General features: G+C 34.8%; 1 protein-coding gene across 1 annotated transcript; it reads left to right on the top strand.

Annotated features, from left to right (window-relative positions):
* Positions 1-533: 533 nt before the first annotated feature.
* On the top strand, positions 534-18,475 carry LOC127880961 (sodium- and chloride-dependent neutral and basic amino acid transporter B(0+)-like). The gene is made up of 13 exons (XM_052428478.1): positions 534-845; positions 10,121-10,310; positions 10,872-11,003; positions 11,506-11,633; positions 12,005-12,186; positions 13,012-13,150; positions 13,808-13,942; positions 14,927-15,030; positions 15,504-15,741; positions 16,213-16,341; positions 16,772-16,871; positions 17,175-17,281; positions 17,442-18,475. Exons 1-13 carry the CDS (start codon positions 804-806, stop codon positions 17,775-17,777), a joined length of 1,962 nt encoding a protein of 653 aa, XP_052284438.1. The 5' UTR covers positions 534-803; the 3' UTR covers positions 17,778-18,475.
* Positions 18,476-23,402: the final 4,927 nt, after the last annotated feature.

The raw sequence follows: 23,402 nt of genomic DNA, 5'->3' as shown, positions 1-23,402 counted from the left end.
TGTTACAATAACACAAAATAGGCAAGAAAAATTATACATTAAATACGAATTTCATAAAATGCAGCAAAGACAAATTAGCGCCCCTAGTCGATTGTGACGAACATATTTTCCCACAATAATCGAATCATTCGTCTTTTTATTAGGACCAGAGTTAGTGTTCGTGTGTAGTATGAATATATATCGTTGCAGAAATTTAAAATGAACCGTTAAACTAAGTTTAGATTCACATCGTGCATGCATGATATACATGCTGGCGAATTCGACTGTACAGCCGTTTTCGATTTCAGAATTAAATATCTGGCTTATTTCGCATTTTTCGACACATATTCTTCTGAATTTTTATTTTATTTATTATTGAAAGATATATATAATAAGTTTTTTACACATTTTATATAAATTCATTTATATTTGACAAAATCGTAAATACTCGCTTTAAGGTAAACAGGATTGGTTAACGTTGAGTTGTTTATTTTAATGTTATGGTCCGTTGAATATCAAATCTTCGTCATTCGCCGTAAAAAGTCGAAGGATGGGAAATAGAACTGACGACAATATAACCAATATTGAATACCGTATCGAGAAAACCGGTTAAATCTGGACGTGAGGCCTGGATAGATATATATAAACATCTTTAAATTTCAAGAAAAATATTATTAAACTTATCTAATTTTGCGATTGATTGTGTGTGTATGTAATGCTTTGATTTGATTTATTCTGAGACTCTACGGACAAAGTGTAATTGTTTACTGCAAAATATTGGCCACTGCGTACTCATTCCATCTGAAAATAACGGGATTAGCAAAATGCCAAAAAAGAATAAAAAGGAAAACGGAGACCCCAAACCGGTAAGAACTTTAAAAAAAAAAGTCTACCAAGTGCTGTAAATCGAGAATCCACAGATTAAACTGAGTTAATGGCTCACCTGGCATATTTATAATTATTACAAAATTTGTTATTGTTTTAATCGTTTTGGTAAATACTATTAATAGGTCGACAATTTTAAATACTTACATATGAATACATATGAGTATACATTTTTATTGAAAAATATATATATTGGAAACGTGTGTGACTAAAAGTTAATAAAGTTATAGTCAAATAAAGTCATCTGCTTAACTCAGAATATCGTCATGGTGTTTTCTAATTTAAATATATATCAATAACAAATACAAAACCTAAAAATATTGCCAAATATCATATTATTTTCAGCTACCGGAACACATTATGAACCGAATTATATGTTTTACGTTATGACTTATGATGCTTTCCTTAAACACATTACAATTTATATGAAAGTTTTTCTATTCATGCACTGTCATTTCCTTGCATGCATATCAATCTTAACAAATATAAACAAATAAATTATGCGTAAACTCTGTGTGCGCATAGATGGTATATATATATAAGTTAGCCACATCGGTCTCAATGCATCAAATTTGATAATACAGTTTATACAAGCAACTTTTGTATAATTGTTTAAAATGTACGTTTGTCTTAAACAACGGCTTGTTATTTTTGTACACACTCAATTGCCATGAATTTAAGTCTCAATAGGGCACGTTTATTTCTCATTCTTAAGTGCAGACAACAAAGCTTAAGTATCAAATGACATGCTATTCATAAGGATAATTATGCAAACATGGTTTACTGCCCGGCATTGAAATTGCATACAGACTACGAAACGCACTCACAAATTTAACCCTCGCTGATATCAGATTGCGTCAATAGCATGGATATTTTACTACTTGTTTGTAACACAATACCTTTCTTATATGTAAATGCATTAATCGGCGCATAATCGGCGCATAATCGCCGCTTTGTTGAGTTATGAATATAACAGACCTTGGTTAGAATTTTGACATAGGATATTCCACGTTTGCTGCGTAGTAATCTTGTTTTAAGTAAAAGTGTGCTTTCATGTCCGACTTAAGTTCGGGACCAATCTTATTGAGCGTTACTTATCTTCTATCAAATAATACTATTTGAATTAAACAACTTGTGTACAATTATTGTGAAAGGTTTACTTAAAATGATAGTTTTCCGCAAAAAAAGGATTTTAAACATAATAAATACCCGGCCAAATAGCTTTTCGTTGAAGTGGTTTCAATAGTATACTTCAAATGTCACACTGTATGATTTCTGTTTGTAATACTTCAGCGCGCCACAATCGGCGTTGGCTCAATGTATACTTATATGAAGTTTTAAACATTCTGCCCTTCAGGCGGAATTTGCTTTTACCGACAAGTCACGGGCCGTTGATCAGCTTTAATTAATGTTCAGCTCAAATAAATCCGAACGATTCAACGAATCATAAATACATGGTACATGAAATCGAAATAGATTTGTGTCCTCACTGTTCATGTTTTTGTGTGATGGTCGTTCACATAATGTGAATGTTTTTAAATTATTGAAACACTGATAGTTTGTGATACCAACTACCAACGGTCGGCAATTATGACCATCTTCACCATCATCAATCAATATGAACAGCAAATGAAACAACAGCATTGCAATATAAAAAAAGCCTCCATATTCTTCTTAGTTTCGTCAAAACATAAAACTGTTCACTCATTGTTTCTAACATTCTTGCAATCATATCGATTCGTGTTTAAACCTTGTTATTTGCTTTTGTGTTGGGCTATAGTAAAGACAGGGTAAGTATTCTTTGCGATACACATTTATTTAACTTTAGAAAAGGGTTTCATATCAAAATGCCATTAACCTGTCCGTCTTTACGTTATCAAAACAAGAACGCATTATATATATGGTACTAAGTGTAAAATGATTTTCTAAATTAATTCAGGTATTTTAAACAATATATTATTCAATTATAGAACACGTAATATGCACAAAGAAAACAGCTCATAAAATATTTTGAAACAATAGTTTTGATTACAAATAATAAGAAATATTGAACACAGGTTACATCACAAAGTTAAAAGAGATACAAAGCAAACTACACCCATAGCATATTAATATTATACTCATAAATCTATTTTACAAAGTGATTATTTATTTAAGTAAGATACAGGTAGACACAAGGTTTGCTACATACAAAACAGCACTTTTATGTAATGTTAATGTTATCGTGGCAAGAATAGGATCACCATAAGCTTCAATAACTGAGCTTCATCGAAATAATTTATTCGTTTTAGCGTTGCCGCAGGGTTCAGATTTTATTGTCCCCTGTATTCTCTGCCTAAAACCACTATGCTGTCTGATAAAATCGCCTGATATAGCGTGCATATTTCCTGTATGGCCATATATCCATATACTGAATGGTTAAAAACATTTTGAGTTATTGAAGGATCTAGATTTTTCGGACGAACCGACGGACGAACAGGCGTACATAACCGATTTAATGCTGGTATCTAACTTACGTTCTGTTTTATTGATATCATGCTCCATGTGTTGGTTTTGAAATAATGCCGTAAACCGCATTAATGAAAAAGTGTTTAGTTATCCCCACTGGTCCTCTATCCATATACGCCGTTTCATTACCCTAACGGTGTGTGCTTATCAACAGCTTCTGACGAACAAACGAACAGACGATGTCACGGACGAACATTAGGACGGATAGGGGGTTAACCTATAGTCCCATCCGGTTAAGCCGGCAGATGACTTATCAGGGTTTTTCATCTGGAAATTGGGAAGAGGTCCTAGCCTTTCAAATTGGGAATTTCATGTGCGATAACTGCTCATTTTGGGAAGGCCGTGTTTTGTAAAGTTTTTGAAAGTTTTTGAAACAGGGTCTTTTTAATTGTGCAGACGTATTAAAAGACACCTTGTGGTGCATTCTAATTCATATAAGAGCTCATTGCTTTCAATTTGGGAGATGCCCAATATGTCAAAGTAAAAAAAAATAATTTATTTTTACAATTTGGGAAATTCCTCTATCAATTTTGGGAAAAAATGACCTTATTTTCAATTGGGAAGGGGCCGAATTTCGTCCCCTGTTATATAAGAGTGAAAAGCCCTGCTTATAATTAACTTGTACAGACACGAAATTGTGTTCACTATAGAACGTACAGACACCATTATTAACCTGTTGAACGGGCTAAGATCTACCCACGCAAGGACTCTAATGAGCGAAAAGTTTTGAATAAACAGTTCATAAAAACGCGGGGTAGGTTGAACGCATTAAACATTTATCGCTATACGTCGCTCCAGAGTTACTTTCGTCGATCTTACATCGACTTCAAAATCTTGCGATAATTGAAGGATTGGCAATGCGGACATAATACTATACAGTGATGAATGCAAATCTAGCTAGCGCAGTTTGTACAGAACTTGGTTGCAAATTATGGATCGTGAATTCCATACCCAGCCCATTCAAATAGCTTGTATATGAATCGGTCATGCAATACGTTATAATGTCTACTTCTGATTTAGACATTCATTTTGTATATTCCCCACATAGATTTGTGCACTAAGTTCGTTAAAACAGCTTTGCTCTGCAAAGCTTAAAAACGTGTGACAAGTATAACAAAAGAGTACGCCGGTACTTTCCTTAAGGCGCAAACAATATATTTAATGCATTTTGAAAATGATAAAAGCGTCTGCGTTGTAACAAAGAATAAGTACAGGGTTAATGCCATTATTACTTCATAGCGGTTATCTGAACAATGCCCGCGGTATCTGCAATACAAAATAATGGGCATGTGTTTTCATCACACATGATCTTATCTTTGATATTGGTTTTTATTGAGACGGAAGGTAAACTACTATGTACAAAAACCACTGTACCCATTCCAGCGCTAGTTCAATCTTTGCTAGTGTGCGTACAGTTATTTTCTAGGTTGATTTAATTATCCTACCTTGTCGTTTAAGTTTACTCGCATTGTATAACACTTTAATACATTGCGCGCGCATTCGGTAATGCTTGGCAAGGGCTGGAGAAAGGTAAAAATGCAACCAAACGTGTATCTTTGCAACGTCTTGAGCTATGAAACTTCTTTTACTAATGTTGTTTTAATAAAAAAAATATGTTCTCCAACATTCATGTCCACTTTGTTCCACAGTGCAATGCTTACAACAACAACAAAATGGTTTTGCAAATAACTAAGTTATACAGAGATGGCATGCTGTCATCAACAAGTTTAAACGCGAGAAGTGTGGGATGTTGTATATGGACAATGATGAACAAGGGTGGTAAAGTGTACGTAAAACATTTAAAACCTCCGTTCGCATACGCGAGAAAGTTGGTGTGTCTATTTTTTATATAAAACGTGATTTTTAATTGCACAAATTAATAGTAATAGCCGCATAATCTGATACAGGATATTTTAGGATGGAGGATTGGTGAGACAGGTTTTTGTTCACTCACTCGTAACAACGCCTCCTTTTTGGTTTATTAGTGCATGAACAATAATAAAATTTGCGTATTTATGTCAAAATTGTTAAATATTAATAGTAATAGCTGCATAATCTGATACAGGATATTTTAGGATGAAGGATTTGTGAGACAGACTTTTTTTTCACTGACTCATAACAACGCCTTCTTTTTGGTGTATTAGTGCATGAACAATAATAACATTTGCGGATTTACGTCAAGATAGTTAAATATTTCCCATTTTTAAAGCATGCACCTTTTAGAAAACAACATAAACATAATGTTATGCACGGTAACGAATTAAATTTTCACTTATGGACATGTATGCTAACAGTGTAATTGTAAATGTTACATATATTATACGCGTAAGCTTTTTTTTAGTTTACATATCACTGTACCAAAGTATTTTGGTCGCATACATGCACGTGTTTATCCCAAGGCAGAATATAATATACGAAACAAGGGCAACGCTTCAATTGCCATCAACACTAGTATGACTAGCGATACAGAATTAGTCACAAATGTGTCCAGCAAACCTACTCAATATTGTTTAATGTAAAGTGTTTGTTCGTTTTCTATCACATGCCCGTTGGCTAACCTTTCACAAGCGCTTGAATGTTATTTAAATACTCCGATCCGTCACACAGTTTCTTATAGTTGTAAACTAAACACCGAAGTTTAAAGATCGCGTTCTAACGATATTTCGTTGGTTTGCAATTGGTTTAAGGCCGCCATAGCCGTCATGACGATATCAACAGCAAGGAATAATGCGCATTAACATTGAGGTTTCGACGTCGAAAAAATGGTCACACAATGAAAACGCAAAAGTGAGTTCACAAATCAAGTAAAATATCCTCAATCATATGTAAAAATGTGAAGAAGTTGATGAAAGGGAGTTCTCTGAACAAGATTTATTATTAAAGGCTCTATAAAGGTCACAAATCCAATTATAATGCATATCAACTGGTCTAATTTTTACCGGATTTCAGTTACTCTTGCATAAAAACTGCTAATAACACAGCTTAGGTACAACGTTGTCAAGAATTATGGAAGATAAACCCGTTTCATAATTGGAAGAAATGTTTACATTTTTGCAACTAATGTGATGTGTAGCCTCAGAGCGTTAACATATGCTAAAAATAGCCGAAAGAAAATTCAATTTTAATTCTATTTTAACAACTTTTTACCAGCAGAAAGTAACTTATTAGATCACTACAAACGTTTTAACCATTTAGAAAAGACCTACATTGTGAGTGATACCGGAAAACGTTAAAAGTCATCGCTATATTTTTGGTGACCTGAGTCACTTTCACTTTCTCTTTCGCGAGTAAACAGCAATGTAAATAAACTGATTGTTTGTAAACACAATTGACTTGGAGGACACTTTATTTTCAGCTCAAAACAAGTTGTATTGCTCATTTTTTATTATTATGACCAATACCATATATATATTGTTTTTTTTTATAACCTTTATAAATTAAATATGAAAAAATATTTAAAAATCTGTAAATAATTACGTATCTTCACCTTTATAGAGCCTTTAAGGTAGTCATTATTTTGTGCTTTATGTATCACAAAATATAAACATCATTGGATTGAAAAAGTCGACCTACAGTAAAACAATAGCTGACGTATGAACGCTTACCGCACATATATTACAAATTACCCCCACAGCATATTTCTATTATTGTTAACAGGACACGTATGCTATGTATAATAAATACGTTTATTGTCAATATAAATATATAAATTAGAGCCGTGTTTCATTTTCAAAAATCCACTCTTATGAGCAGTGATTAATGCGCACGTTATCCCTTAACCCATTTATGCCTTGTGGACTCTCCCATTCTTCTAAATTGGATACATTTATTTCCCAAATTAAGGATGTCTAGTACAATTATCTCTATATTTAGAATATTTCTTAATTACTCTAAGCAAAGAAATTACTTTAAGCAAACAGTGCAGACCCTGATGAGAAGCCGCATCATGCGGCGTCTCATATGGCTCTACGCTGTTTGCCAAGGCCGTTTTTCTAGACTCTAAGCATAAATAGGTTAAAATACGAAAGTAAACAGGCGTTCATTGTAGGAAGAAATCCATTTTTTAAACTTGTTAAACCAGTTTTAAACGCCTCTCTACACAAGAAACGGATGATAGAGCAGGTTAATAAATTATAGTTAAAAAAAGATGCATGACCAGTTTAACGATTTGTTCACTAAACACTAAAATGTGACTGTGCGTTACCAATTATAAGCAAGAATTGTAAAGACATATAATTGCCTTTACTAACCTAAATACATATTTAATTGGTCTGTTTTTATACATATTAACCAATCAACATAATAATTACTCGTGAAGCCCGACATAACATTCGACATAAATATGTGTTAAAGGGGCCTTTTCACGTTTAGGTTAATTGACATAATTAAAAAAATAATTTCAGATTCGCTAATTTTCGTTGTAGTTATGTTATTTGCGAGGAAACAGTCAAACTGAACATTTACCATGCTCTAAAATATCCATTATAAGCATTTGTTGACGGTTTAAAAACCTTAAAATTATAAAGCGTTGCAACGCGAAACGATTGACTACTGTGGAGACTCTGATTTCGAATTCTGCTGTTGTCGTTATATTTTGTAAAACTACGAGGATTGCTTATATAAAGTATAAAATACTTCCTGTCGTTGTATGAAGACGGATGCTCGAGTGGTCTAAGTGGTTTTCTTTTACTCCAGAACTCCAGGGGTCCATGATTCGAGCCCTGCTGAGGGTTACTTTTTTTCATTTTTTAATTTTATTCTTGAATTTTTACTGGAGCTTTTTAGATGCAATATTTACATTAATCAATATAAAGCATTTAATGATAAACTTCAAAACAGGCCAAAATCTGTGAAAAGGCCCCTTTAATACATTTGTTTCTTCATACTGTTTCTTGAGTGTTTGTATTTCTGTTGTTATTCTGGTTTGCTTTTCCGTTTTTGTTTCAAGTCTTTTTTCAATTTTGTCAATTTAAAGCGAGATTATAAGATTTTGTATATGTGTTAAATTTTAATATATTGATAAAATATGTTACAATAAAACAAAATAGGCAAGAAAATTATACATTGAAGACGAATTTCATAAAACGCAGCAAAGACAAATAAGCGCCCCGAGCCGATTGTGACGAAGATATTTCGTACATATTTTCCTACAATAATCGTAGCAATCGTCTTTTTAGTTAGTCTTCGTGTGTCGAATGAATAGATATCGTTGCAGGAATTTAAAATGAACCGTTTAACTACATTTAGATTCACATCATACATGCACGATTTACATGCTGGCGAATTCGACTGTACAGCCTTTTTTGTTTTCAGAATTAAATATCTGGCTTATTTCGCATTTTTCGACACATGTTGTTCATAACTTTTATTTTAATTTATATTAAAATATATGTTAAATACGTTTTTTACACATTTAATATAAATTAATAAATATTTGACAAAATCGTATAATCTCGCGTTAAACGCATTTGTTGCTTGATAGTGTTTCTTCAGTGTCTGTATTTCTATTGTTATTCTGGTTTGCTTTTCAGTTGTTGTTTTAAGTCTTTTAACAATTTTGTCAATTTACCAAAACGTGAAAAGGCCCCTTTAAAATCCATGAGTATTTTATTTCGACAACTGACGGATTGCTTAAACGATACAGTATAGAAAAAGCACGATACTAACACAAAATGAATAATGCTAAGATCAATTCACTCGATCTGTCAACGCACTGTTCTGGGAGTTCAAAATAGTTAAAGGCACGCGCATTTTCACGCACTAAGCTGACATTATCATTCAGCCGTTGGCTAACAAATAATCGCAAACCCGTCTTTTATTAAAGATCAGTCTGATGATTGTAAAACCAACGGTTGTAGCTCGTCAGTGAACAAAAAATGTTCGCAATCAACATGCCATATTATACGAATCCTTTCACAGGAACCAATACATGGATTACACAGTGAAATATGGCAGTAAACCATGCGTGAACTCTGAAATAATGTGTATATTCTAGCATGAAGACGATGTCTGTCTGTCTGTCTGTCTGTCTGTCTGTCTGTCTGTCTGTCTGTCTGTTGTCTGTCTGTCTGTCTGTCTGTCTGTCTGTCTGTCTGTCTGTCTGTCTGTCTGTCTGTCTGTCTGTCTGTCTGTCTGTCTGTCTGTCTGTCTGTCTGTCTGTCTGTCTGTCTGTCTGTCTGTCTGTCTGTCTGTCTGTCTGTCTGTCTGTCTGTCTGTCTGTCTGTCTGTCTGTCTGTCTGTCTGTCTGTCTGTCTGTCTGTCTGTCTGTCTGTCTGTCTGTCTGTCTGTCTGTCTGTCTGTCTGTCTGTCTGTCTGTCTGTCTGTCTGTCTGTCTGTCTGTCTGTCTGTCTGTCTGTCTGTCTGTCTGTCTGTCTGTCTGTCTGTCTGTCTGTCTGTCTGTCTGTCTGTCTGTCTGTCTGTCTGTCTGTCTGTCTGTCTGTCTGTCTGTCTGTCTGTCTGTCTGTCTGTCTGTCTGTCTGTCTGTCTGTCTGTCTGTCTGTCTGTCGGTCGGTCGGTCGGTCGGTCGGTCGGTCGGTCGACACAATTTGAAGACGGGTATCCATACATTCTACTATAGTGTGTTTGGCCAATTATACGCAGCGATTCAATTCATTATTGTAACCAAGGGCTTTTGTTTTCCACTCAAACAAAAACAAATAGTATTACTTCACTAAATATTTGATCAACTAGGTTCTAATAATCATTTATAGAATATGGAAAAAATATTGTTGGTGCGTTAATTTTTCAGCCTGCATACGCAGCAAGCGAAAGCAATCCATCAGTGGACATTGACGTAGATGCAAATGTCAAGGTTGAGGAGGTGATTGAGCGAGATCAATGGACCAACAAGGCAGAGTTCATGCTTTCCTGTATAGGCATGTCAGTCGGCTTGGGAAACGTTTGGCGATTCCCGTACCTGGCCTATAAAAATGGTGGAGGTAAACACGATATAATAGTATGTATTGCAAATCGACACTTTAATATATTGAATTCCGATCCTTTAATTTACTTCGCAAAGTGCTGATCATATAAGGTATGTTGTTACAAAGCATAATATGTAATTCCATGAACGCGTGCTATAAAACTAATATTATCTGCGACAGTGTGTGCTGATTTTGCCTGCATTATTTATAGGTAATGACCATTATTATTTGCATTTTTATCTTGAATCCGGCCCATTTGTACCTTATTGGCAAGTCATTGTAAAAGGTGAATAGGTATACTAATGACTTTGACTAAAAAAAGGAACACAAATAATTTAATAATTGGAAATGGCAATACATTCCCCGGTAATCCTTAAATGCAATCGTTACGGTCCGCGGTGAATGAATCATAACAACAAATTGACTGTGGACTTACCTATAACAATTTATTGAAACTATGTTATGCAAATGCTTCTCAGTCAATGTCAGCCCTCTCCGTGCCGACCTTACACACAACCAAGATGACTGCGCTTATTTATTGTATACATCTGTACATTACTTTCTATTTCAATTTAGCTGCCTTCGTCATCGCCTACATAGTCCTGCAGGTTTTCATTGGCAAGCCTATGTACATGATGGAGCTCGTGGTCAGCCAGTACTCAGGACAAGGTCCTACCGGTATATGGGCCATGAATCCTTGTGCAAAAGGTAATTATTGAACTAGCCATATACCTTAGTTTTGTCTAATTAATGAAGTTAAGTACGTTATTACGTTGGTTTACTCTTACCGGAATATATATTATCTGGTTATACATGTTCTTAAATTACGGTGTATTACTCACGGTAACCCAAATGCGGATGGTTTGGACCACGCTCCATTTTCTAGATGTGTATGATCGTTCGTTTAAAAATACGCGTAATAAGCTTGCTTTAACATTCATTTCATGGAATCGGGATATTTTATACTCAGTTATTCAGAAATCAAAATAGTTACACACAGTTTACGATGAAACAATTGTTTAATGTGCAGTTTACCTTCAATATAATTTACCACAGAGAGTACAAAACAACAATAAAAAAACATGCTTACAATGCATCGACATATTGATGTTATTTGGAAAAAAAGCATATTCTCCCTTCTGTATAATGACCAATGTAACATCTCAGACTTGGCTGGTGATTAATTAACAACATAATTTCATTATGACAGGTATAGGCTGGTCCATGGCCATCATATCACTTATAGTCTCCATCTACTACATCGTGATTATGGCATATACACTGTACTATTTTTTCGGCTCAATGCAGAGTGTTTTGCCGTGGACAAAATGCACAGATGTAAGTGTGGATATCTTTATTAAACGCACTGTTATATCGTTTCGGTGATAAGTTAAACGCAATAATACTGTTCAGTTTATGCAATGAAAACATACATTAAACTTTTTTTTAATGAAGTTATACTACCGCATGTCATCATCACCATCATCATCATCATCATCATCATAATCATCATCATCATCATCATCATGTTCTTCTTCTTTTTCTCCTTCTTCTTCTTCATTACCACCACCACCACCATCATCATCATCATCATCATCATAATCATCATCATCATTCATAAGTTATTAGTTTGCAATGAATTCTGTAACCAGTATAAAACTCAGGCCCAATGAGATCCGTATAGAACAAAACATATCTATCTCTGTCAGGAATGGCTTGACATCGGTTGCGTCGAAAAGACCACCCCCAAACTTGAAACCTGTACCGGCAATGCAACCCTTGATATGATTGGTAAATGTCTCTGCAGTAAAACAAACTACACTTTCAATGAGGGGCTTTCAGTGAATTGCACCAATAACTCGAACACAGCAGTCTCCGAATTGTATTTCTAGTAAGTATATATGGGTATTGTCTTGTAATACTTAGCACAAATAGCGATATTGTTGTACTTAATGCAATTTTTATTTTTCAGACAATTAATAAAAAAGTATTTGTTTTCCATTATAGTGTCGCAAAATTATATCGTCCTATTCATTGTTGTTGCATTTTATACAAGCCTTTTGTTACATAAGCCGTGCATATCAAACATTGTATGGCAATAGAAAATCCAGTGTTAAAATAAAATTTATTTTCCATTTCTTTAACACGCCGTCAAAAACAGTAGCTATATTATGTCAGTAGATTAATAACTGTTACAAATAAGAAAATAAGAACAACAGTATACTTTAAGCACCATGGCTGTCACATGTGTAATAAGAATGTACATGGCAATTATTGGCGAATTTTTTGTACATAAAATACTTAGAATGTGTATATGCCATTCTAAATGTGAACCAATGTCATTGTTTCCAAGTAGTTGTGTATATGTCAGAAACACATTTTAGATCAAGAGACCATCTTTATATCCTCTAAAATTTAAACTATCACAATGCCGTTATCTGCCCGAAAAAAAAACAGAATTGAAATTTCACTAGAGCGTGTACAGCAATAGATGATATATAGCTTTGTCGTTTTCGCATTCATTTTCTAAATTTCTCACTTTGATATATCCTAAAAGTAATTTCTTGTGATATGATGTCCTTGAATGTAATGCAATAACGTATAAATAGGGAATTTAATATACAGTTGAACCGTATATTCACTTACTTTGCGTGTTTGCTTTATATTGTCTCATTAACAAACTGTAAGGTCAACTATATCTCTTGACCTATTCCAGCAAGACGGTTCTCCAACTCGCCCCGAACATGTATCCCGATGACATGGGAGCCCCTAAATGGCAACTGGCACTTTGTCTCCTTCTGGCATGGATTATTGTATGTGCTTGCATTATAAAAGGGATCAAGTCCTCTGGAAAGGTAACATCAATGACACCACATTTCTTATGTTACTTGTTTCAAAACGAGTGCAAAAGGTTACCTATAATAAATTGACCGTTAATTAAATGCAAACGTCGTGTCACGAACTTTATCAGACTGACAATATATTATATTTTCCCCCTTTGTAAGAATACTACAGTCATCTAAACGGTTTTGCAACGAATGTCTAAAAGGTTTACCAAGGTCACTGAATTAATGTGTAGAGATCCATATTACTTGAATTTATTATGTGCACAGTGTGATTACGGTGTTATCCACCTTGTGATGATTATGTATATACAGTCAGACTAGTGATGGCACAAGTTACAATAAATAATAATAACAATAAATAATAATAAACCTATGTTTGTATTTAATTGTGATTTAAAATACTGAATGGTTAATTGTCAATTTCAAGTTCGTTTAATGTTGAATGGCTTAATTAGTATCATACTAATTATAGTTTAGCGACATTTCAACATACTTTGTACTTATCTCCTATTTACATTTGCATTGTGCTTGTATGCATAATGGTTTAATAAACATCATTTTAATTACAACCATGTGTGCCACTTGCCCAGTTTGTTTACTCGCCAGCAAGGATTCTACACGCTTTACTGCTATTATAGCCGTGTCTATCTTTGCTACATTCCCTAGGTTGTCTACTTCTCTGCCACGTTCCCGTACGTTATCCTTATCATCCTTCTTATCCGAGGCAGTCTCCTGGACGGGGCAATTGATGGTGTTAAATTCTTCATCGTCCCCGAATGGAGCCAACTGCTCAAACTAGAGGTAAGAGTTGTTTGTATAGAACTGCTGCATGTGTATTCCACTGTGAACTTTATGTTATTAGAGGACATGCGTGTCTATCGTTCGTCTACATAAAGTAATGACAGTCAATAAGCATTACTCGACCAATGTCGTTTTCGACTGACGAAGTAATAATTGTACTTTACTAAAAGCTTAACCTTATAAGAAACATTCATAAACAGTACCCAAAATATGTCACAATAACGATATATATATTAATACAAATACATAAACGGGTTATTTTAAGGCGATGTTATTTGCTAAATATACGAATTCATTGATCAAACAGCAACAAAAATAAGAGTTGGGTATGACATGTTCGAACATTCATGCACAATTATAAAACTTGCTTTACTTTTTTAAATGATATTCTCGATTAATTTCGCGAACAACTGATTGGATCATGAATATTACATAATCTGCTATTGAATATTTCTTGATTTGAATTGAAGTATCGTTTCTTCAGGTGATAAACGTTTATGTAAACGAAGAATTTCATTTTCTCAGTGCAAATTTTAAAATCGGCTTCAATGAAAACGTATAGAGCAACAAGCACAAAAAACGTGGAAAAACATAGTAACTCCAGCAGTGGTTGTCATAATTATAGCATGCCAACGATCTCTGTTTCGAATTAACTTACTTGCGATTATTGGAGAAAAAAAATAAAAAATATGAACAATATTTGGGGCGAGCTCTGTGGAAAGGGGATTTAATGAATGTGCGTAATGTGTTGTCCCATATTAGCCTGTAGAGTTCGCTTAGGCTTATCAGGGACGACGCTTTCCGCCTAAAGTTAATTTTTGCTAAGAAGATATTTTCTTTCAACGAACAATATCAAAAAAGCGAAAAGTGTCGTCCTTGATTAGCCTGTGCGGACTGCATAGGCTAATCTGGGATGAGAATGTACGCACATGCATAAAACCCACTTTTCACATCGTGAGGCGCATTTGTATAATATATTTATAGGTGTGGGCCGCTGCAGCTGGTCAGATGTTCTTCTCGTTGGGGGTATCCTTCGGAGGTATACAGATGTTCGGCGGCTACACCAAATTCAAGAACAACATCTATACGTAAATGTTCTAAAAAAACATGATCTTGCAGAAACCGCGATTGCGAAGACTTAAACGTGCCATTAGTTCAACATAACACAATATAAACTATATCTAGCATCAATATTTTGTAAGTCTTATTTGTCATTGAACATCATTTGTAACGTAACACGCCGCATTTTTCAGTGACGCAGTGGTGATTAGTACCATGGATCTTGTTGTCATTGAACATCATTTGTAACGTAACACGCCGCATTTTTCAGTGACGCAGTGGTGATTAGTACCATGGATCTTGTTGTCATTGAACATCATTTGTAACGTAACACGCCGCATTTTTCAGTGACGCAGTGGTGATTATTACCATGGATCTTGTTGTCATTGAACATCATTTGTAACGTAACACGCCGCATTTTTCAGTGACGCAGTGGTGATTAGTACCATGGATCTTGTTGTCATTGAACATCATTTGTAACGTAACACGCCGCATTTTTCAGTGACGCAGTGGTGATTAGTACCATGGATCTTATCACAAGTATCATCTCCGGCTTTGTCATCTTCACCACTTTTGGAGGCATGGCCAAGCAAATCGGAGTGTCCGTTCAAGACGTGGCCAAGGGAGGATATGGTCTCGCTTTCGTGGCCTACCCCGAGGCTCTCTCCAACTTGCCTCCAATGCAGCTTTGGTCAATACTATTCTTCTTTATGCTGTTCACACTCGGTCTCGACAGTGAGGTGGGTGAAACTGAGTAAAAATAGCTTTTTTTCTTCTCCTACATTTTTATTATAAAAATAATGAATGTTGGGGACATTTGAAAATTAACTTAATTATTTCAACAGAAAAAACTTCTACATAATTAACCGTATCAAGCACATTTCAAATTACAAGTATATTCAAGTTTGTTAATATCATATCAGATAAGCATTATCGTTTCAAAACATTTATGGAACCTTGAAACTGAAATCATATTGCCACATTTTGTTTATGACGTCAGTTTGTGCAAAGAAATCAGCAATAATATTGTACTTTAATATCACTGATAAAGGCACTGGGTTATGAAAAAACAACATCAATTTGTTATTGCGTCTAAACATTTTTTTTTCCATGAAGGATTGTTTCTGAACTACTTGTTAACAGTATTTAAATTATCGAAAACCATTTGTTTACAAACTATAATGCCGTGTTTTTAATTTTTAATTTTTTAGTTTGCTCTCCTGGAAACAACTCTCACATGTATACAAGACGAGTGGCCCAAACTTCGGAAGTACAAGTCTCAACTGTGCATCGGCTTTGCAATCGCAATGTACTTCATTGCCCTGTCTTGCATTACCCCGGTAGGAATACGTGCTGCACAAATAACATAGTCTTTTAGTTACCATTTTATCACTTTCTGTAATCTAGGAGAGTGACATTGGTGACTGATATAATATTGAAATTGTTGCCTTATGTTTTCGTAGGATTTATGACTTTATTGTACGTGATTCCACCTCTGTAATGTACACCTTGTCACACTATTCAATATACATGAAGTACCTTTAAGTATGCAGATGTCAAGCTATATTGTCAATATAGCGCTATTTCCTCAATTGAACTTTTAGCCGTATCTATAGCGCAATAAGCGGTATGGACTCATCTTTGCCGGAAAATGTTAGACTAGGTTAACTGACCAGCCGTAATAGAACTAGAAAACTGTGAGAACCTGAAACATGCCCATACAATCTAACACGTTGTGCACATTGTTAAGAAGTTTGTTGTGCTTTCAAGGGCGGAGACTATGTGGTGACGTTGATGGATTTCTACGGTGCGGATTTCTCGGTCCTCTTCGTATCTACCTGTGAGAGTATCTCTATCATGTGGGTGTACGGTAAGTACATCGATCTGTGCATGCACTACACAGTCAGTTGTATGAATACCATTTGTATTAGTGAGTATATGAAACTAACTACGTATGAGGTGTATCGCTTTCATTAACATTTTTGTCTTGAGTACAGGAAAGTATTAGAGACCAAAATGCGATGTAAATATTTCAATTACACATGCGTTAACACCTAAAATACATTATATAATTGATCATTAAAAATATGTTTATAGTATTTATTTTGAAATTGAGATAGTGCTTTAATGCAAAAGCCCGTGTTTATTATTATTCTAACAAGATTTATTTCAGGAGTCGATCGGGTAATGCAGGATTGCAAATACATGCTGGGATATGAGCCTCGGCCGAAGTACTTCTGGGGTTTCTGTTGGTTCGTGTGTTCGCCTTTGCTTACTGGGGTAAGATACATTTAGTGAGACGACATTTAGTTTGAGTATAGTGTGTATTGATCGTTCAGCGTCAGAACCGTGATAAAGCGGCATGATATGTAATTGTATAGGGATTATTGGCCTTCCAGCGTCCGTATGGTGGTACAGTTATAAACATATTTATTTCCAGGCTCTCTTCATCTACAAAATGATAAGATTCAAGGAACTTGCACCGGAAATTTCAAAAGGAGTTCCATTCCCCGACTTTGCTCAAGGAATCGGTTTTGGCCTCACCGCTTTGGTTCTTATCCCAATACCCGTCATGTTTCTCTACAAATTGCTTACCGCAAAAGGGAACTTGTTCCAGCGCCTTCGAATGATAACCACGCCCGATAAAACTTGGGGACCCAACGACGGCAGTATGAAACGTCGCCTGACCAACACCAACGGTGTTGACATGGTCGCAGTTTATGGTATTGACAATCCTGCAGTGTTTGCTAACGGGGAGGATTACACGCGTATGTAAATGGATGAATTTGCAATAGTTAGCTCATTAGGCTCACACGGTAATTGTCTGTTAAAACGGTCTTTTATATGTAAACATGTTGAAAAATGTAATATACAATTTATGAGTTTTTTATTTTTCACAGTGTGTATACTAAAAATGAAAATTCAAATTCATACCTGAAAAGCTTCAACTGACAGTGATTCGAAAAATATATGTTCATGGAATACAGCTGTTTTTGATCTAGGTTGCTCAAAACGGATAATAACTTAAAGCTTATATTCGAACAAATGCCAATGGAGCGCTTATAACAACCCAAAGAATTATGTAACAAAAGAATTCCAAAACATACAGCAGTATTTTGCTGTTGTTAGAGCTCAGCTTTCGAGCGAATCAAATTAAACAGATGAAATATATCGTTTCAACGTGCATCAGTGTTAGATACTTGTATAAGTAATATTGATGTATGCGTCGTTTACGTAATTCATTCATCGCTTGTATTTATGTAACCAACGGCATCTCTTTTGGTCATCTGTCTGTCTTTTTAGATTGCCTGTCTGTTTCTTAGCGATGAAAAGAATAAAATGTTATGAGGGAATTCCATAAGTCCTTCTTAAAGAAGGGGACCGGAGTCGTCAGTTCAAACAGTTGACATATTATAATGTATCATTATATTTGCTGTTTGCATCTTCTAACAAATCAAATAAATATGAAATGTATGTCGGCTTAATTTCTCTTGTCAAAATGGGACAACGATATATTAAATAAGTTATATTATAAATGATGTTCAATACTAGACACATTCCAATTATCCCAGTATTTTTTCCTCGCTTTGTGTAGAATCTGTTTGATTAAGCGAATGTGGACGACTGTGCAAAACTATAGAAACCTTAACCTGCAGTAACAAAACAAGTTTAACGTCTTCACCAAACATTAAGGTCGGTTTGGCAAGAAAGTATCTTTTTATAGAAAATTAAAGTTTTTGCGGAGAGTGTCGTCCCTGATAAGCCTATATTTGCGTAAAGACTGATCATTTTCCTATGAGTTCGTTTTAAAGGTAAAAGCTTAAAATATAAACGTGTCGTTATTGCTTGATATATGTTCAATGCAGGTGATAAGATGAAACCAATATGTCAAATAATTCCTTCGTTAAATCCTGTTTAAAAGCTTGTGTAAATATGAGCTCGATATTCTTATGTAAACATATTGTGTATTAAACGTAAATTAACAATATTGTATTTTACATTATTGCGTTGAATAACCAGCATTATCAATTACCGGTGTTTCTGAATCGTTTATATATGAGCCGTGCTCTGTGAAAAGGGGTAAAACGCTTGTGCGTAACGCGTCGTCCCCGATTAGCCTGTGCAATCCGCTGAACATAAATTTTGCTAAGAAGAGACTTTCTTTGAACGAAAATATTATGCAAAGGAGAGTGTCGTCGCAGACTAGCCTGTTCGGGCTACCACTGTTATGTTTTGCGATATAATGATGTAGTTTAACGGCAGAATTAACCCATTTATGCCTAGCGGCGTCTCATCAGGGTCTGCGCTGTTTGTTTAAAGAAATACTGTAAGAAATATTATAAAAAGAGAAATAAATATACTAGACATCTCTAATTTTGTAAATAAATTGATCCAATTTAGAAGGATGGGAGAGTCCACTTGGTATAAATGGGTTAATGGTGTGTTATATGATTACAGAGTAAACGTAGATAATTGCTTTGTTTGCCAACCAGACGACATTCTATTTGCCTTTGTACATGTACGTTAAAAAATAATTTCGAGAAATTGTTACTTGTTATGATGGGTACTTTAAAGGATTTTGGTTTATGTTGGTTGTGATCTGACCTGCTTTTTTTATCTAAGGGAAATACTAAATACATGTATTAGTGTTGTTAAACCATTATAAAACAAATGTTGCAGTCCTTTGTTATACCTATGTCAAGTTTTATTTCTCGGTCACACGATACAGTTTCTTAATGCTATTTGTATTTTACAAACTGGAGGCTTTAACAATATGTCAAGACTTGTTGACTGTAATCGATAAACATTCTTTAAAACTGAAAACAAGTTCTTTCCTCAAACTGCCGTGTTGATTGGGTTACAAACACCTTTAACTCGTAAACAACGTGCTCTGCTTAAATGTACTGTCAACCACGACGACGAACAAAAGAAAAGATGTAAAATATCGTATATTAGTTTATATATTGATTAAAATATCACGACTGGTATATTACATTACTTGACTAAGTTAGTATTTTTCAGTATATTCGGTAATAAAATTTGGCGATGTGAAATCGAAAGTACGTCGCGAAAATAGGTGACATAACGATATACACCCTATAAATAACGCAAGTAGATTGATCATTTTATATATATAATACACTATTCACTACACATGCACAATTTGAATTCCTGGGTTCACCACGTGACGATGATGATGAATCCACTGGCGTTATCTATAGTTAACCAGTAGTTACCTGGTAGACATACCCAGTAAAATTTATTACCGAATATACTGAAAATATGAAAACTTAACAACTTCTTCAAGTAATGTAATATACCAGTCGTGATATTTTTAATCAATATAAACTAATAATTATAAAAAATACGGTATTTTACAACTTTTCTTTTCTTCGTCGTCGTTGTTGACAGTCCCTTTAATTCATTTCACATATAACAGAAAAAAACTGAATTTTGCTGCAAATCATGTCTGCTATAAATTGATTTGCACAAATGACTATTGTTCATCTATGCAAGGAATACAACCTTAATTTCTTGCAGCAAATACTGTTTACAAATTTGTTGATTTTAAGTTTTGTTTAACACAATATGTACAAGCTTATGGTGTAAAACATCAAATGATTTGTCCTGAAGTAGACAACAATTCCTATAAGCAGCAGCAGTTGCAGTTGCAGATAAAGTAGCAGTAGCAGCAGCAGTTGCAGTAGCAGCAGCAGCAGTAGTAGTAGTAGTGGTGGTGGTATTAGAAGTAGTAGTAGTAGTAGTAATAGTAGTAGTAGTAGTAGTAGTAGTAGTAGTAGTAGTAGTAGTAGTAGTAGTAGTAGTAGTAGTAGTAGTAGTAGTAGTAGACGTAGTAGTAGTAGTAGTAGTAGTAGTAGTAGTAGTAGTAGTATAGTAGTAGTAGTAGTAGTAGTAGTAGTAGTAGTAGTAGTAGTAGTAGTAGTAGTAGAAGTAATAGTAGTAGTAGAAGTAGTAGTAGTAGTAGTAGTAGAAGTAGTAGTAGAAGTAGTAGTAGTAGTAGTAGTAGTAGTAGTAGTAGTAGTAGTAGTAGTAGTAGTAGTAGTAGTAGTAGTAGTAGTAGTAGTAGTAGTAGTAGTAGTAGTAGTAGTAGTAATAGTAGTAGTAGTAGTAGTAGTAGTAGTAGCAGCAGCAGAAGCAGTAGTAGCAATAGCAATAGCAGAAGCAGTAGCAGCAGTAGTAGTAGCAGTAACAGCAGTAGCAGTATAAGTAGGTATAGTAGTAGAAGTTGTAGCAGCACTAGCGCCGCCAACAGCAGCACCACCAGCAGCATCAGTAGCAGAATGGGAAGCAGATTCAGAAGCAGTAGGTGTTGTTGGTATTGTTGATGTTATTGTTGATGATGATGTTGTTGTAGTATTGTTGTTATTAATAGTATTATTAACGTAATATGCATTCCTACTCTGGCATGTTAATCTATATCCAATTATTGTTCAATGATATAGAAAAGGTCAACACTATATCTTAAATCGCACAAATGATGGTGCATAAATCTTGTTAAAAGTGTCAAGTCACGTATTATGAAACCCGCTCAACACCTTACATACTAAATTTGAAGGTTATTTGATGATGTGAATCCATACAGTATGTTCATAACAACGTTTGCAAATAATTATGAAGATTGTTATCCAAAACTGTATGCAACAACTATTATTGGACAGTTAATTGTTTAAAGTTTGCTTTGCCTAAAAGACGAACATTTCGGCTATGCAAGTGGGCGCTAAAATTCCCCGCTCAATAATTATCTCAATACATCTAGTTAAAAAAAAATCATCTAAGTCAGCTTCGCCGCTTAACTGGCGTCATCACAAATAAAGAAGGTAAATATACATGGGAACATGTAATCTTGTTTAACTTACACAAACGAATGTGCATCCACCCGTGACGAGATTTCACACCATAGTCAACTGTTAACCCCATCTAAATTGCTTACATAGACCGACCTGTATTCGATCGTGAGAAAATTACGCGTTTTGCTTCGATACTCTTCAAATGGTCCCAGCCGGCTGATAGTAATGTCATGTACGTAATTCAAAAGGACATGTGTATACTCACGTTTTTCAATGCTATTTAACCAGGAGCATTTTTACAAGTTAACCCATGTATGCCTAGCTTTTAAAAAAGGCCTTGGCAAACAGCGTAGACCCAGATGAGACGCCGCATGACATCTCATCAGGGTCTGTGCTGTTTGCTTAAAGGAATTTCTGTAAGAAATATTTGAAATATAGAAATAAATATACTAGACATCCCTAATTTTGGAAATAAATTGATCCAATTTTGACGGATGGGAGAGTCCACTAGGCATTAATGGGTTAAGTGTTCCGTTTGTTGACCGTAACAACGATGCGTACTTTATAACAACATATTGAGCTCATGTTGACTGTATTGGTCATTGTGATGCAGACAATGAAAATAAAAGGTATCTGTATTAACCGTCTTCAAATAAAGTTTAACCAATTAATCGTCAATTGACCTTGGAAATAAGTCCGATTAGGACATGTGTTTTTTTTCAGTCAATAATTCGGTTTGGATCTAAATTTAAAGGGGCCTTTTTACGGTTTGGTAAATTGAAAAATTAAAAAAGTTGTTTCAGATTCGCAACTTTTCGATTTAGTTATGATATTTGTGAGGAAACAGTAATACTGAACATTTCCCATGCTCTAATATAGCCAATATATGCATCGTTTGACGATTTAAAAACCTGACAATTATACAGCGTTGCAACGCGAAACGAATGAATAATTTAGGGATTTCTTTTGTCGTCGTTATATTTTGTGAAACTACGAGGATTGCTTATATATGGTATCAAATACATCTTCCATTGTATGCGGAAGGATGGTCGAGGGGTCTATGTGGGGTTGAGGGTTATTTATATATTTTTTAAATTGTATTCTTGATTTTTTACTGGATCTTTTCTGTTCAAATGTTAACATTTATCATTAGAAAGCATTTAATGACAAACTTCAAAACATGCCAAAATCTGTGAAAGGCCCTTTTAAACAAGCTTATCACTCGATCTGTTTACGTCGGTCTTATTATTAATATAAATTATTTTGTTATACAGTTAAATGATTTTAGAACTTGAGCTTAAACATAAATGTGAATAGCTGTAACACAGTGGATATTAAACCCAGGCACAACTGATCTGATTTCTGAATCACGAGGCTAGGTTGTGAGTTTACCAAGCGTTAAGTCTTAAAGGGACATTAGACGCATCTAACAGTATGAGCATTGTTCTGTGAAAGTGGGTTACATGAATGTGCATTAAGTGTCGTCCCAGATTAGCCTGTGCAGCACGCACAGGCTAATCAGGGACGACACTTTCCGCTTTAATGGTATTTTTAGTTTCAAGTTAGTCCCTCCTCACCGAAAATTAAGTTTC

The sequence above is a fragment of the Dreissena polymorpha genome, chromosome 5, assembly GCF_020536995.1.
Source record: "Dreissena polymorpha isolate Duluth1 chromosome 5, UMN_Dpol_1.0, whole genome shotgun sequence".
Taxonomy (NCBI): Eukaryota; Metazoa; Mollusca; class Bivalvia; order Myida; family Dreissenidae; genus Dreissena; species Dreissena polymorpha.
This window is presented reverse-complemented; position numbering and strand designations above follow the sequence as displayed.